The 14,804-nt window shown below is 45.6% G+C and overlaps 1 protein-coding gene across 1 annotated transcript in view; it reads left to right on the top strand.

Annotated features, from left to right (window-relative positions):
- Window positions 1-14,804, top strand: part of DNAH14 (dynein axonemal heavy chain 14) — a 334,473-nt gene that overhangs the window by 128,571 nt on the left and 191,098 nt on the right. The window contains exons 27-31 of the mRNA XM_086693941.1: window positions 3,305-3,392; window positions 6,495-6,748; window positions 11,077-11,308; window positions 12,001-12,054; window positions 13,483-13,628. Coding sequence (XP_086550067.1) covers window positions 3,305-3,392; window positions 6,495-6,748; window positions 11,077-11,308; window positions 12,001-12,054; window positions 13,483-13,628 — 774 coding nt within the window. The remainder of the gene's footprint in view (window positions 1-3,304; window positions 3,393-6,494; window positions 6,749-11,076; window positions 11,309-12,000; window positions 12,055-13,482; window positions 13,629-14,804) is intronic.

The following is a 14,804-nucleotide window of genomic DNA, read 5'->3' as shown; positions in this document are numbered from 1 at the left end:
CTTGTGTGCTCCTTCCCGTGGTTTCCGGTTGTATGTCTTCTCGTGACTGGGCTCTTGGTTTTGGTGGGGGGAGTTCACTTACTGTTGTTATATTGAGTTTCCTCATCTCTTTTGGGGTAGACATGCCAAAGTCAGAGACACTTTTTCCTGGTGAATACTCTTAAAATGTTAATGTAGTCAAAGCCTGTGGTAAAATCCGACTTGTCCCCAGTGTGCATGGTCACTCCAGAATGCCCTCCCGTCACCTCCGTAATCATGTGGGATTTTATTCCAAATTGAACTCCCTGTAATTCTCTAGTGTTAGTAATTTTTTGGTCTGTTTGGTTTGGTTTTTGTTCAGGATGGATTCATACGTCTCACACTGTAGAGTTTAGTTTCATTCTGCTATATGTTTCCAAGTAATTTTTTCAGAAAGCATCTGTGAGTGGCAAATATTTTTATTTTGCTCTCTTACTTGCATGCTAATCTGAGTGGAATTAGTTTCTAAGGTCAAATCCAACGTGTTGAATGCTAGCTCCCCCAAAATATCACCAAAGCGATGCGTTGGTGAGGAAGAGCTGAGTGGATCGGGTCAGGGAGAAACACCGAGAGACCCTCGGAGCACCAGGTGGGCAGGACAGAGCTGGAATGTCTTCTGGGATGCTGCAGTGTGGCCTCAGGCGGGCCTCTCGGTGGGGGCTTGATGACACCTGGGTCAAGAGCAGGAGACAACAGCGCAGGGGTGGTGGACATGCAGGGTCTGCCCTTTTCTGCCGGGTTTTGGGAGAGGCATCGATTTCGTTCTGATACGTGACCATTCTGCAGGTCAGCCCAAACTGAGGTCTTCTCTCACCTTTGGAGAAGTTACTTTTATTTTATCGAGTGTTGCAGGACTTGGCAGTGTTCTGTCTCTCCAGGTGAGGTTCGTATTCAGAAGTGACACTCCCCTCTGGCTGAGCGATCGTCAGCCGCCGCCCACCCGTGACCTGCATCGGGTCCCGGAGCCTCGGATGTGTGCTGGCTTTGGGAACGGAGCTGCGCGAGGCTGCGTGGGCTCCGTTCACACCGCGCCCCTGGGCAGACTGGGTTATTCACGCTCACACCGGCGAGTCCCTATCCCCCGGCGAGCAAACACCGGTGCGTAATCGCAGCGGGCCGCCCGCCACGGCTGCGGTTGGCAGGACGGACGCGGGGCCCAGTCCGTGGTGGCTCATCTCTCAGCGTCTGCAGATTCCTTCTGTCTCTCCCGGAGCCTGCACACCCCCTCTGTCACCTCCCGGGTCACCTCGCTGGTCCCGGAGTTCCAGCCCCGCTTCAGATCTTCCTCCTCTTAGGGGAAAATGCCAGGGTCCCCTTCCCTTGTTTGCTCTCCCTCCCTCTCTCCCCACCCCCACCCTCCGTTCCTTTTATCTTCCCCATCCGTGGTTCAGGGTGTGTGCTGTGATTTCGGGCCCTGCTCTGCTGCTCCCTCCAGCATTCACCCTAGGACGCTCCCAACGCCCCCACCCCCGCCCGGAAGTCAGCACAGGGCAGGTGGTGGAGACACAGGCAGAGGTCACGGCTCTCGTGACCGTCCGAAGATGCTCCCCGGGTGCTGTTGTGTTTGTCGCACCCGACAGCGGTGTTCTTTGGTTTCTCTGCTCTTCTTTCTGTAATTCAATCCCAGTTTGCTGTCTGTCTGCGAGAGACTTTCCTCGTCGTCAGTGTCCCAGAGCACACTTTGTTGTCGTCCAGTGTGGTGTGCATGTGTGTGCGTGTGTATGTATAAAATATGTAATATGTGTATTATATATAATATTCGCGTCTCATCTGTCATTTGAAAGAATATGGTTCAGGATGAAGACAGGATTATTAAGTCAAAAATCTTGATCCACTCACACTATAGACTATAAAAAATCAGAATAAATATTTCCCAAACCCTGGGAGAAACAAAATAAAGAAAATACAGTGTGCAGTGGGTGGGGGGAGAGGGTCAAAATAGGAATATGATCCTAATTAAAAGATCTTGTCAAAAGATAAATGGAACTGTATCCTGTTTGAGAGATACAGCCATGCTACAAAAAGTTATGAATAAAAGCAATAAAGACAGTTCATGGAATAACAAACCAAAAGAAAACAAACACTAAATGAAATAAAAGACCAATTTAGTTGATTAAACATACATTCACCACTGATGTTGTCTTGAAATATATAAAAAGTCACTATAAACCTATTTGCCCTCAGTGGCAATGATAAAGAAGAAAATAATAAAAACAGACACCATTTGCAATTACAGCAAAAATTAGAATCAATATTCATTTTAAAAATCAAATAAATTCTAGGGGCACCTGGAGGGCTCAGACGGTTAAGTGTCTGACTCTTGGTTTCAACTCAGGTCATGATCTCACGGTTGGTTCTCTCTCTCTCTCTCTCAAAATAAATACACATTTTTTAATTTAAAAAAATCAGAGTCTAAAGATTGATAAATGAAGTATTAGAAGAAAACAGATTTAGTGTTGAGAATTTCTAATTTCAGTGAGAAAATGTGTGAGAATTTCAGTGAGAAAATGTGAAGAGTCATCAATTTGACTATATAGAAACTTAAAACTGTGAGTGAAAAAAAACCCACCATACAATATGAAGACATATACTGATGGCACACATGAACTTAGTCTTAAAGAAAAATTTCTACATATTTTTCATAAATCCTATTTTCTTCATTATGACTCATTTTTAAAGTTAAATGCAAGGCTTTACTGCTAAAGTTCATTTGGTGGTTTCAGCCCAGTACTCCATCTTGTACAAATTAGTATTATTTTTTAAACATTTTATTCATTTTTGAGACAGAGAGACAGAGCATGAGCATGGGAGGGGCAGAGAGAGGGGGAGGGAGACACAGAACCCAAAGCAGGCTCCAGGCTCTGAGCTGTCAGCACAGAGCCCGACGCGGGGCCTAAACTCACGAACTGTGAATCGTGACCTGGGCCGAAGTCCGACGCTTAACCGACTGAGCCACCCAGGCACCCTTGTACAAATTATTTTAAATGCTGACTTTGTCACTGATAGTATGAAGTTCAAACCTAAATATGTGTCGTCTCCCCCTTCTAGCTTTACCATCCCCAAAACTTGGCGGCCCCTCACTGGACACGTACAGGTGGTATTAAAGAGAAGTTTAAGGAATATTCATTATGCATGAATTAAGGCTCTGTTATCTCTAGCATTTGATCCCATACATATACTTAGAGTTAAAAAATTAGGGATCCTAAGGGAAAATCTTGTCACGCTTGATCATTAAGGGGCCACAATGATCACATGTAATAATGGAAATAAAACATTTTGTTTATAGATTTGTAAGTCAAGGGGTCGAAGACTGGAGCTACCAGACTTTTTCCGTGTGGGTGGTGTCTCATCCGGGACAAGTGGTCCTCACAGTGGTAAGTTCATTTGAACTAGACTGCCAAGAAAGCAAAGATGTAGAAATAAACCATCACGAACGGTACTTATATGTGCCACTTACTTTGAAATGCATCAAAACATAAGACGGACGAACGGACGGATGCATGGACAGATGTGCAAGAAGGCAAATGTAGCAAAAAATTAGCACATAGGTGGTGGGTATATGGGTATTCGTTTTATAATTCCACCTTTTCACGTTTTTAAATGTTTTCATAAGAAAACGTTGAATGAAAATAAATCGCACACTATTTTCTTAGGGATGTCACTCTGTTGCATTGTGTTTGTTTTCTACCATCGCCATTAGAGAGTTACCACAAACTTAGCATACGTTCATTACGTCGCGGCTCTGCCGGTTCCAGGCCCCCCTGGGCCCACTGGCTAAAATCAAGGCGTCAGCCGGGCCACATTCCTTCCTGGAGGCTCTGGGGGAGCCTCCCTTTCCTCATCTTTTCCAGCTTCTAGAGACCACTGACACCCCTTGGCTTGTGGCCCCTCCTTCATTTTCAAAGCCAGCGTGGTTTGTGTCTCTCTGGCCGGTCTCCTTCGTCTGACCTCCCTCTGTTCGCAGGCAGAAAAAGTTCTCCCGTGTGATCATGTCGGGACCACACAGATCATCCAGAGTAATCTCTCCACCTCAAGGTCTTGATGTAATTAAGTGAGGTGCCAGAAGCACCTGGGGACTAGCGCCTGGATATCTTTGCAGGGAGCCATCATTCTGGACCTCGAAGGGGAAGAGGAAGAAACGCAAGGCCCGTGTGGTACCAAGAAAGCCAAGGCGGGCAGCTCCTGTGAGCAGAGCCGGTGAAGTGATGGCTGAAGCTGAGAGAGTGTATAGGACCCGCAGAAAAAGACAAGGAAGAGGAAAGACCCCAGTGGACACCCCCCTGTGACAAACAGATGAAGGAGGGGGCGGTGCAAGGAGGGAATCGAGTGCCCAGGAGGGGGTCCTGGAAGCCAAGGCAGGAGAGAGGGAATCTGATGGACTTTCCTCTAGAAAAAGTGCCTGCTCGTCATTTTAAGATGCTCTAGAGAGGCCTGAAGAGTCCTCTGTGTCCGTTGGCGAGGAGGGTCTGCAGGAACCATGGAGACAGTAGTTTTCCCGCAGTGGTGAAGGCGGAAGTCTCGTCATCAGGAGTTACTGTCGTCGAGTGGCTCTATTAACTCCTCTGTTAAACGTAAGACCAACATCACCTCGTTTTACTCTGCCTTGTGCCACCACAACGGCCGAGTCTCTGTTAAGAGAACCTGGGATTATGGACCCGAATTCCGACGTCAAATCCCCTTGGTCCCGTCTGTCGTCCCCTTGACTGAAGATCGATCAGATCCTCTAAGATCCTGGGCCGAGGACTTGCTGAAGCTGTTGTCTGCAAAGGCGGCGAAATTGTAATGAAGCCATCTGGATGTTTCTGTGGTTTACCGGGCATTCGAATGATCGAATCCGCTCTACAAAGAAAAGATCTTCCCCAGGTCCCTGGTCCTCCGAAAATGTTAACAGTGAGAAGCAGGCTGGGTCATTTCCAGAAATGCTTTATTATAGGCTTGAGCTTAAATCACCGAACAGACTTTGCCCCGTTTTCTCCCAGGCTGCCCACTGCTCACCTCTCCTCCCTGTACAGTTGACAGCCTCCCTTTCTCCTGCGCACGTGACGCGGCTGGGAACCTTCTCCCGGCAGACGCCTGCGGGCGGGCGGGGGTGAGATGTTTGCACGCTCTGGCCACCGACAGAATTCCAGAATCCCAGCGTGGGTTTATCCAAGCCGTAGCGAGTGAGGACTCCCTTCCATCCATCTACATAAATAAATGAAGATCTGGTTCCCGGTCCACCTCGCTGGGACCAAATCCTCCTCCGTCCCCACTGCTGCAGCCCGGGGAGGGCACTCGGCCCATTGGATGCTCTCCCCCGAGGCTGGGAATCTTGAATAGATGCCTCAAACCCAGCAGTGCGGTGGCTTCTGGCTCTGGTTAAGTGCTGTGGCCTCGATGACGGTCCCTGCTGCCTGGCCCAGACTTGCTCCCGCCTACTTCCTGAGCCTCCGTGTCCAGCCTCCTGTTGATCCACTGCTGTGGGTTACCACATCCTCGAAGAAAGTCAGCCAGCAGCACCGACGGGTGCATCAGGTGTCCCATCCTCTACCCTCTGACCTTGCTCTGGGCAAAAGCCCCCCCACCGCCTCGCTATACAGATTACCTCCATGTTAATTATTCCGGTATTTATTTCTTCACAGCCTTACTTATATGCTTCTTAGGCACTTCAGATTCATAAAATCCCAAAACGAATTCACTGTCCCCTCTCACCCGCAGCACACTTCCCCCTCAGTAGGACTATCCTAGTGACCGAAATCACGATTGATCTCATTATGGGGCAGAAGCCTACAAGCCTCCTGACGTGTCCCCTCCACCGACTTCCAGGTCAATGTGACGTTAATCCAGTAGCCTTCTTAAAACAGCTCTGGCGTTTATGGTAAGAGTGAGTGTCCGAAAATGGATCAAGTAACAAGTTATTCGGAGTTCCTGAAAATTATGATTGCAGACACCATATTCTAAGACTAGTATTTCTGGGTTCAACTGAGGAAACGGTGCTGACTTCCTGTTGGGGTTTTCTACCATTATCACTGTCCCTGGATTACTGCTCAGGCTAGTGATGGTGGTTAAGAATACAAGATTTCAGGGCACCTGGGTGGCTCGGTTGATTAAGCGTCCGACTTCAGCTCAGGTCATGATCTCACGGTTCATGAGTTCAAGCTCCACATCGGGCTCTGTGCTGACAGTGTAGAGCCTGCTTGGGATTCTGTGTCTCCCTCACTCTCTGCACCTTCTCCACTCAATGCTTTCTCTCTCTCTCAAAAGAAATAAATAGACTTAAAAAAAAAAAAAACACAAGATTTCAAAAGTATAAATATTGGTGGTAAATACATTTCGGCTTCTTAAAAAACAAGGGCCCCACAGGCGTTAACCCGAGTTCAGTGTCTTACTCTCAGATACATACAAGCGGGTGAACTGCGCACACTCACGTGGTATGAAAACGTCTGGTTTAATTCATCAAGTTTATTCTTCACTCGTCATCTTGACCTCTTTTTCAGAGCCAGATCATGTTTTCTAATGATTGCATCAGAAGTTTTGCGAGCTCTCGTTCAAGAGAGGAGCTGGAGAAAGTCCGTGCTGGTCTGATGGGTCAGCTGGAGGAGATTTCGGAGCTTGTGGCGCTGGATTGCGGTAACGCGCGCACGAAAGCCGTCCTGGGGGCGCTGCTCACGCTGTACGTTCACTGCAGAGACGTAGTGGGGGACCTGCTGCTGAAAGGGGTCTTCAGCGCAGATGATTTTGAGTGGACAAGGTGAGTAGGTGAGACGACAACACCACCTAAAATAGCTCGTCCCTCGTCCAGCGCTCCCTCTCGGTAAATTAATTCTCTGCGTCAGATTTTGTCGAACCCAAATTTTACTTTTCCAGGACGTGTAGAAATTCTGAGCAAACCGTGTCGGTTTGGATACTGCGTGCCTCTGCTGCTTCCTCCTTTCCACTGTCCTTCCGCTTGGTTCGAACCTCTTTCTGCTCCGTCTTCCTGGACTGGCTTCCTTCTTCCTGTGGTTGCGTTTTCCCTCGCCTTTCAGCCAGAGGGCAGCTCTCAGTGGGCCGTGACAGCAGCTCTCCCTCGGGTCTCCACTTCCCCCCCGTGCGCGCTCAATTCTGGGACACAAGTCAGGTCTCAGGACCCCTTTTTCCCGCCAGGAGCCTGGGAGCGCGCGTACTCACACTTACGTGGTGTTTCGTGTGCAAACACGACACTGTAGAAAAACAGAACCACCGGCTTTGGGGAGAAAAGATCAAGCATAAGAGTCCTGTGATAAATGTGCAGTTTCAAACTTCTGAGCTAATTTTTCTCTACGGTTTCCTCTGTTCATGGAAAAACAACTGTCCTGCCTGCGTAAGGTCTTTGGTTCTTAAGAAAAGCTCACTGTTAAGAAATTCTGCGTTACTATAAATCTCCTTATTTTTGATGTGACAATTTCCTTAAACTCTAGGGAAAATGGAGCAGAGAGGCCGAAATATTTGACTAACACCACTTGCGTATATTTCACCTGAGTACTTTCTATTTGACACGTACTCACACGTTCGTCTTCTGGCAGAAGTATAACGGTCTACATTTTTAGTTCCCAAGGAAATACGTCATCTTTTTGAACCATCACCCCAGAGTTTAGTGTGTCATTGCTACTTTGCTAGTGACTCTCGGAGAGTGAAAACCAAGGGTGGAAGAGCATATGTAGAAAAGCAAAGTGGAAAAGACGTGATTCCAATAAACCCTGAGAGCACCTGTGATTCTAGGGCTACGGTTCCCAAATTACGGGCCAGCATGACCTAAGGCACCACAGGGAACTCACAGGACACCAGTGAGCAAAAAATGTTAAACTTTTGAAGGAGTCGGAGGGATACAGAACACCTGTCAGACACCAGGCAAACTAGTAGCTCCGAGTAACTGACAGGTTTAACGTGAGACCACGTGATAAACGGTCAGTGATTTCTTATCCTTGCAAAGCTAGGTTTTGGACAGTTTCCCTGATTAATAAAAAAGGCAAGCACTAAATGAACATTAACGTGAAACAAGATTGGCAGTATACTATCTGATTCTAAGGTTTGAGAAATTATGTAGCGCACAACACATACACACATCCCATTAGTAAATAACTGTGATTATTTAACAATGACAAAAAAATGATTTTCTCTTGGGGCACCTGGGTGGCTCAGTCAGTTAAGCATCTGACTCTTAATTTTGACTGAGGTCATGATCCCGGGGTCATGGGATCAAGTGGAAAGATAACCCATGATCAAGGATTGAAAAAAATTAATATTGTTAAAATGTCCATATGACCCAAAGTGATCTATGGATTCCATGCAAACCTTCTCAAAATTCCAATGGCAATTTTCACAGAAATAGAAAAAAAAAATCCTAAAATTTCTGTGGAACCACAAAAGACCTCTCAAATATCCAAAACAGTCTTGAGAAAGAAGAACAAAGAAGGAGGTATCACACTTCCTGATTTCAAGCCATATTACAGAGCTATAATAATCAAAACACTATGGTATTAGCATAAAAATTGACACATAGACCAATGGAACAGAATAGAAAGCCAGGAGATAGATAGATAGATAGATAGATAGATAGATAGATAGATAGAGAGAGAGATATGTATAGACATGCATATAGACGTATATACGTGTATATATATGTTGACGTATATGTAGTCAATCTGTGACCAAAGAGCCAAGAATAGGCAATGGGGAAAGGATAGTCTCTTCAATAAATAGTGTTTGGAAAACTGGACAGCTGCATGCAAAGAATGAAATTGGACCCCTACCTGATGCCCCTCACAGAAACCAACTGAAATGGATTAAAGACTTGAACATAAGACTTAAAACCATAAAACTTCTACACAAAAACATGGACAGTAAATTCCTTGTTATTGGTCTTGGCAATAATTTTCGGATTTGACACCAAAAGTAAAGGAAACAAAAGCAAAAATAAACAAATGGGTCTACATCAAGCCAAAAGCTTCTGCACAAGAAAGGAGACCATCAATAAATTTCAAAGGCAGCCTATGGGGGCGCCTGGGTGGCTCAGTCAGTTGAGCGTCCGACTTCGGCTCAGGTCAGGATCTCTCAGTTCGTGAGTTCAAGCCCCACGTCGGGCTCTGTGCTGCCAGCTCAGAGCCCGGATCCTGCTTCGGATTCTGTGTCTCCCTCTCTCTCTGCCCCTTCCCTACTCACACTCTGCCTCTCTCTGTCTCTCAAAAATGAATAAATGTTAAAAAAAAGTTTTTTAAATAAAATAAAGGCAGCCTATGCAATGAGAGAAAATATTTGCAAACCATTAATCTAATAAGGGGTTAAGATCTAAAATATATAAAGAACTACAACTCAGCAAAATAAATGTTTTTGATTAAAAAAATGGGCAGAGGAACTGAATAGACATGCAGTCTAAGGAAGAAATGCAGATGGCCAACAGGTATGTGAAAAGCTGTTCGGCACGACTAGTCACCAGGGAAATGCAAATCAAAACCACAATGAGATATCACCTCACATGTGTCACAATGCCTATTACCAGAAAGACCAGAAGTAACAAATTTTGTTGTGGCTGTGGAGAAAATACATTTATACACTGTTGGTGGAGATGTAAATTGGTGTACGTACTCTGGAAATGGATGGTGGTCTCTCATAAAATTAAGAATATAACTACCATGTGATCCAGCCATTCCACTTCTGGGTATTTTCCCTGATGAAATGAAATCACTATCTCAAAAATATATCTGTACCCCCATGTTCATCGTACCATTATTTATAATAGCCAAGACATTCATTAACTGATGAAGGAATAAAGAAAATGTAGGGGCACCAGGGTGGCTTAATCAGTCGAGCGTCCGACTTCAGCTCAGGTCATGATCTCATTGTCTGTGAGTTTGAGCCCCGTGTTGGGCTCTGCTGACAGCTCAGAGCCTGGAGGCTGCTTCGGATTCTATGTGTCTCTCTCTCTCACTCTGCCCCTCCTCCCCTCCTTCCCTCTCTCCCTCTCTCTTTCTCTCTCTCTCTCAAGAATAGGTAAACATTAAAAAAATATTAAAAAAGAAAATGTAGTACATGGATAGAATGGGATACCACGCAGCCATAAAAAATGAAGGAAATCCTACAACATGGATGGGCCTCGATGGCATTATGCTAAATGAAATAAGTCAGGTAATCTATGACCCCACTTATATGGGAAACCCCAAAACACTGAATTCATAGAAACAGAGAAGAGATTGGGGGTTGCCAGAGGCCGGGGATGGAGCTGGGGTGGAAGATGGATGAAGGACATCATAGTACCAACTTCCAGTTAGAAATAAGTTCTGGGGATGGAATGTATAGCATGGCGCCTGTAGTTAACAATTCTTTATTGGAACGATGCCAAGACAGTAGATCTTAAATGATGTCGTCACAAGAAAATGAAGTTCATACCTGTGTGAATGAAGGATGTTACCTAAATTTATTGTGATTCTTTCACAGTATGTACATGTATCAAATCGTTATGTTGTGTGTTCACCTTTAACACAAAGGTATATGTCGATATCTCGATAAAAATGGGGGGGAGGGAAGAACACATACTGTAAAGCTACAGATTGGTCACAAGTTTTACCCAGAGCCTCTTATAGAAGACAAGATTTACAGTTAGCACACAGTTGACGGGGTCATAAGATAAATACAATGGTTTTGTTCGATACTAAGAACAAAGAGCATTTCCCTCAGTTACCCTTATAGGAAGGGTCCTGGTTATAATGAGCAATATCATAAGCCACGTTTTTATTGAGAACTGTAAAAAACTTCATAGGGATCATTCTTGTATAAATCCTCCGTTAGTGCTGCCCACACCACACCAAAGCAGCGGCAAGATTCAGCAAGGCCATTTTCCTCGCCGGGAAAAGTGCTCGTAAGCTTGTAGAGTTCTGAGTCCTAATATTTCGTGTCTGATGTAGCCGTTGAATGATCTGTAACTCCTGTCATTTTTATTTTAATGTTTGTACTTGTTTTTTAGTCAACATCCCGTTTTTAGTTTTTATTGTGTTTCTACATGTGCAAAAAAAACTAAAAATAGTTTTGTCCAAATAACATGAGCATTGAAAATACCGTTCTCAGACATTTGCAGTATCAGTGGAACGAAAAACAACAGCTGTGCTACGTGTCCCAAGGCGATGCCAGCTTTACTTATGGCTACGAGTACCTGGGCTGTACCCCCAGACTGGTCCTTACGCCCCTCACCAACAGGTGCCAGCTCACGCTCACGGGGGCTCTGCTCTTGAATCTCGGAGGCTGCCCCTCTGGGCCCACCGGGACGGGCAAAACAGAGAGTGTCAAAGATCTAGCAAAGGTAAGCGGTTTCTGTATCCAGAATAAATACACAGACCTTAACAGTACCTTAAATTCACACTGTTCCTGCTATTGAGATGTTCCTAACATTTAACAGACATCTCACCATGCTTATTAATTCATATAATTCGTCCTTTAATTTTTAAATGTCCACAGTGCACAGGGACTTGGCCTCTCTGCACGCCGAGCGTGCGTCGTGTTTGGGATTCCACCGGACAAGCTGACGCATGAACGGTGGTCTTGTCCCCCTTCATTTAAGGGTGACCCGTTTTGTTTGAGCCCCCCACACAGACTTTTACCTAGTCTTTGTGATTAATAGCAGTGTGTGTGTGTGTGTGTGTGTGTGTGTGTGTGTGTGTGTGTGTGAGAGACAGAGACAGAGAAGTAACTGATGAACACAAGACGTGTTTGACGTCCCTGGAACGATGTCACTGGAATGCTTTTTTCTCAGTTACTCGTTGGTGTGTTTTAAAAACAGGACCTTAGCGTTCCACGTACTGATCAACTTAACAAACAGCGTATGCGCATTCAGACTCCACTCGGTTTTGAGTGTTTCTAAATTTGGTGGGTAATGCATGCTTATATTGCAACGTTTTCTCAAAAGAGTAAAGACATTTTATTACTCTAGAAGTTTTAACATTAGTATTTCGCGTCAGAAGCTGAGCAATGTACTAAAATAATGTTGTTTTTCAGTCGTTAGGCAAACATTGTGTGGTGTTCACCTGTTTTGAGGATTTGGATTATAAGGTAAAGTCTGTTCATATCTATGCAGGAAAAAAATAGCATACATAGAAATAGTTCATGGAGGATTGAAAGAACAAGGAAAATATTTCCCTTGGAGAGACACTGAGTGTTAGCAACTGCAAATGCTGTTAATTCTTTTAAATTAACGTAACTGAGACTTACAACATTATGCAGTTGAACTACCTAAGACAGTGGTTTTCAAACTTTCTAATGGGGGACTTTTCCAAACAAAATCTGATATAGGATGTGACTATATTAAGAAATTAAGAGTACTGCTTTATTAATATAAATTTATAAGTTCTAACCTTATACCTTTATTTACTGAAAAGGTAATCGTTAAGAACAAGGAGGCTATTAACACAAAAATGTGAGGCAGGGTTGATACGGAGGATTGAGTTTATGTCAGCCTTGTTATGATAGCACGTGACCTAAGGTGTAGCTCATAACATTCTGAAATATTTATTAAAATTTAATGTACCTCTGTGCCTGTCCCAAATTGACCTGAAGTTTTGAAACATTCTATTTTGTCTTGCATGTTAAGTTCCGGCCAGTTACCTTTTATGGCAGTCAGTTCATTTGCAGTTCAAAGTCCATTATCCGGAGATCTTGCGTTTTCAGTTTGTGCTCACTTAGCACATCAAGAATATCAGTGAAACCTAAACAAGCTGATTGCATCCATATCATTAAGACCTTTAGGAAGTAGTCTCTTGTCTCTTCCTGCGGTGGGGGCAGCAGGGCTGGGGGAGGGACAGGACTGAGGCGCCTGCCTGCCCACGCAAAACCTGAGGGGGAGCTGGGAAGCCTGCTAATCAAATAATATTTTAATGCAATACTTTTTTAGAATCAAAAAACGCACGATAAACCAAATATCAAAATTTTAAATAAAGACACGATGTGATTCCTGCAGCCAGTGGGGAGAACCAGGCCCTGTGTCCCACCCGGAGGGGCTCCCACGTGCGCTCCCGCCTCCCATGCCCTAGCTCACACGGTCCCTAGCCTGTCTTCGTCCACACAGGTTCTGCCGGGCCTACAGAGTTTTCACTTGTTTTTGCGGCCAGCATTTACCCATTGGTAGGTTCCAGACCGTGAGTCTCCCGGGAGCGCCGAGAGCCCCGGGCACTCCGACCTGCACCTGCCGGGGCTCTGGGGGGCCGCCCCAGTGTGGCCCAGCTCCCGCAGGTCCTCGGGTGCATCACCCAGCAGCAGCACGCCCTCCGCTCGGCCCCGAGGCTGTGGCTGCAGGAGAGCGGATGTGAGGACCCCTGTGCTGAGCCGTGAGCTCCCCAGAGCGCCAGCCTGCCCTGCGGGGTCCGAGCACCAGCCGCGCACAGTGCACCTGTTCGGGTAAAAGGCCGAATGGCCCCGGGAGAGTGTTCGGGTAAAAGCCGTGGCCCCGGGAGAGTGTTCACCTGTGTAATAATTGTTTTCAAGATAATAGGAAGACTCTTCCTCGGACTGGTTCAGTCGGGAGCGTGGTGCTGTTTGGACGAGTTCAATCGGATCGATGTGCAGGTCCTCTCTGTGATTGCGTCGCAGATCCTAACAATTAAGGCCACAAAAGACAGCTATTTGGTCAGGTATCGGTTGAATGTGTTTGGTTACTTACTGTCAAATACTTTGTTGTACAGTAAGTGTTTGGGTTTGGGTTCTTCCCCCCTCCCCGAACATAGACCGAAAAGAATGACATTTGTCTTGAATGTCCCCTTTGCTCGTCAAGTAACGTGTGAATATATGTAACTAACTTTCATGCCAACCTGGGGGTATCCAGGCTCTTGCCCAGCCTTGGAACGGTCTTGGGAGCCACCAGGACAAGGTCGCAAATATGTTCCAACTAATTTTACTTTAGGGCTTAAATTCTCTTAGTACCTATTTCACGTGAAGAAACCAAAGACTTTTTCTTTAATTCTACATCTTTTTAAAAAATAAAATTATACTGGCCACACACCTGAAGCCCTCCCTTATCCCATTACTCTGAATTAATAGACTTGTATTGAAAAAATCCTGTAAAAATACTATTTGTATGTTCAGATTACTAATGTTTACTAATCCAAGCAAAAATGTCTTTCTCGTCAGATAAATTCAGGAGCTCACATGGTTTACTTTATGGGTGTAATTGGACTTGTGGGTTTAAAATGTCTATTACAATCTTTAAAAAACAGAAGTGGGGGGGGGTGTCCCCAGGCTTTGTTGCCAGTGGTTTTCCTTTCCTGCTTCGACCACCCTCACCGGTATTAGACGTCCATAAAATCACTGGAGGCTTTCTCTCCACGGTCCCTCTGTCTGGTGCTGACAGCAGGGCGCTAATGTCCATGCCAAGGGTTCTCCTTCCCAGCGTTCCCAAAATTACTCAGTCGGGGAGCTGAGGGCGGGCTGCGTCCCGTGCTAATGCAGGAACTCTGCGCCATCATCACTCTTCGCTCCACGCTGTCACCAAGGGAGAACCCTGTGTCCGAGGGTCTCCTAGGGTTCTTTTCCCGTTCAGTCAGTTCATTCAGGTGGGTGCCTTCCCGCCTCAGGCCCCACAAAACTCCACAGACACAATCAAATAAATCTGAACCCCAGCAGGGCTCGCAACATGGGCTCGAGATCAGCCTCTTCTTTCCCTCTTACAGTCATTTTCCCCCAGTCCGTGCAGTTTGGATTTAAATGTAAAACAGCCTTAGGAAAGTTCCCAAGCTCACTTATAGTTTGAACATCCTTTGGCTTAGAGAAAACAGTCCTCTTAGTAATGAATCATATTGTACAGGGGAGGA

Source organism: Puma concolor, chromosome E4 (genome assembly GCF_028749965.1).
Source record: "Puma concolor isolate L17-30 chromosome E4, mPumCon1.1.hap2, whole genome shotgun sequence".
NCBI lineage: Eukaryota > Metazoa > Chordata > Mammalia > Carnivora > Felidae > Puma > Puma concolor.
This window is presented reverse-complemented; position numbering and strand designations above follow the sequence as displayed.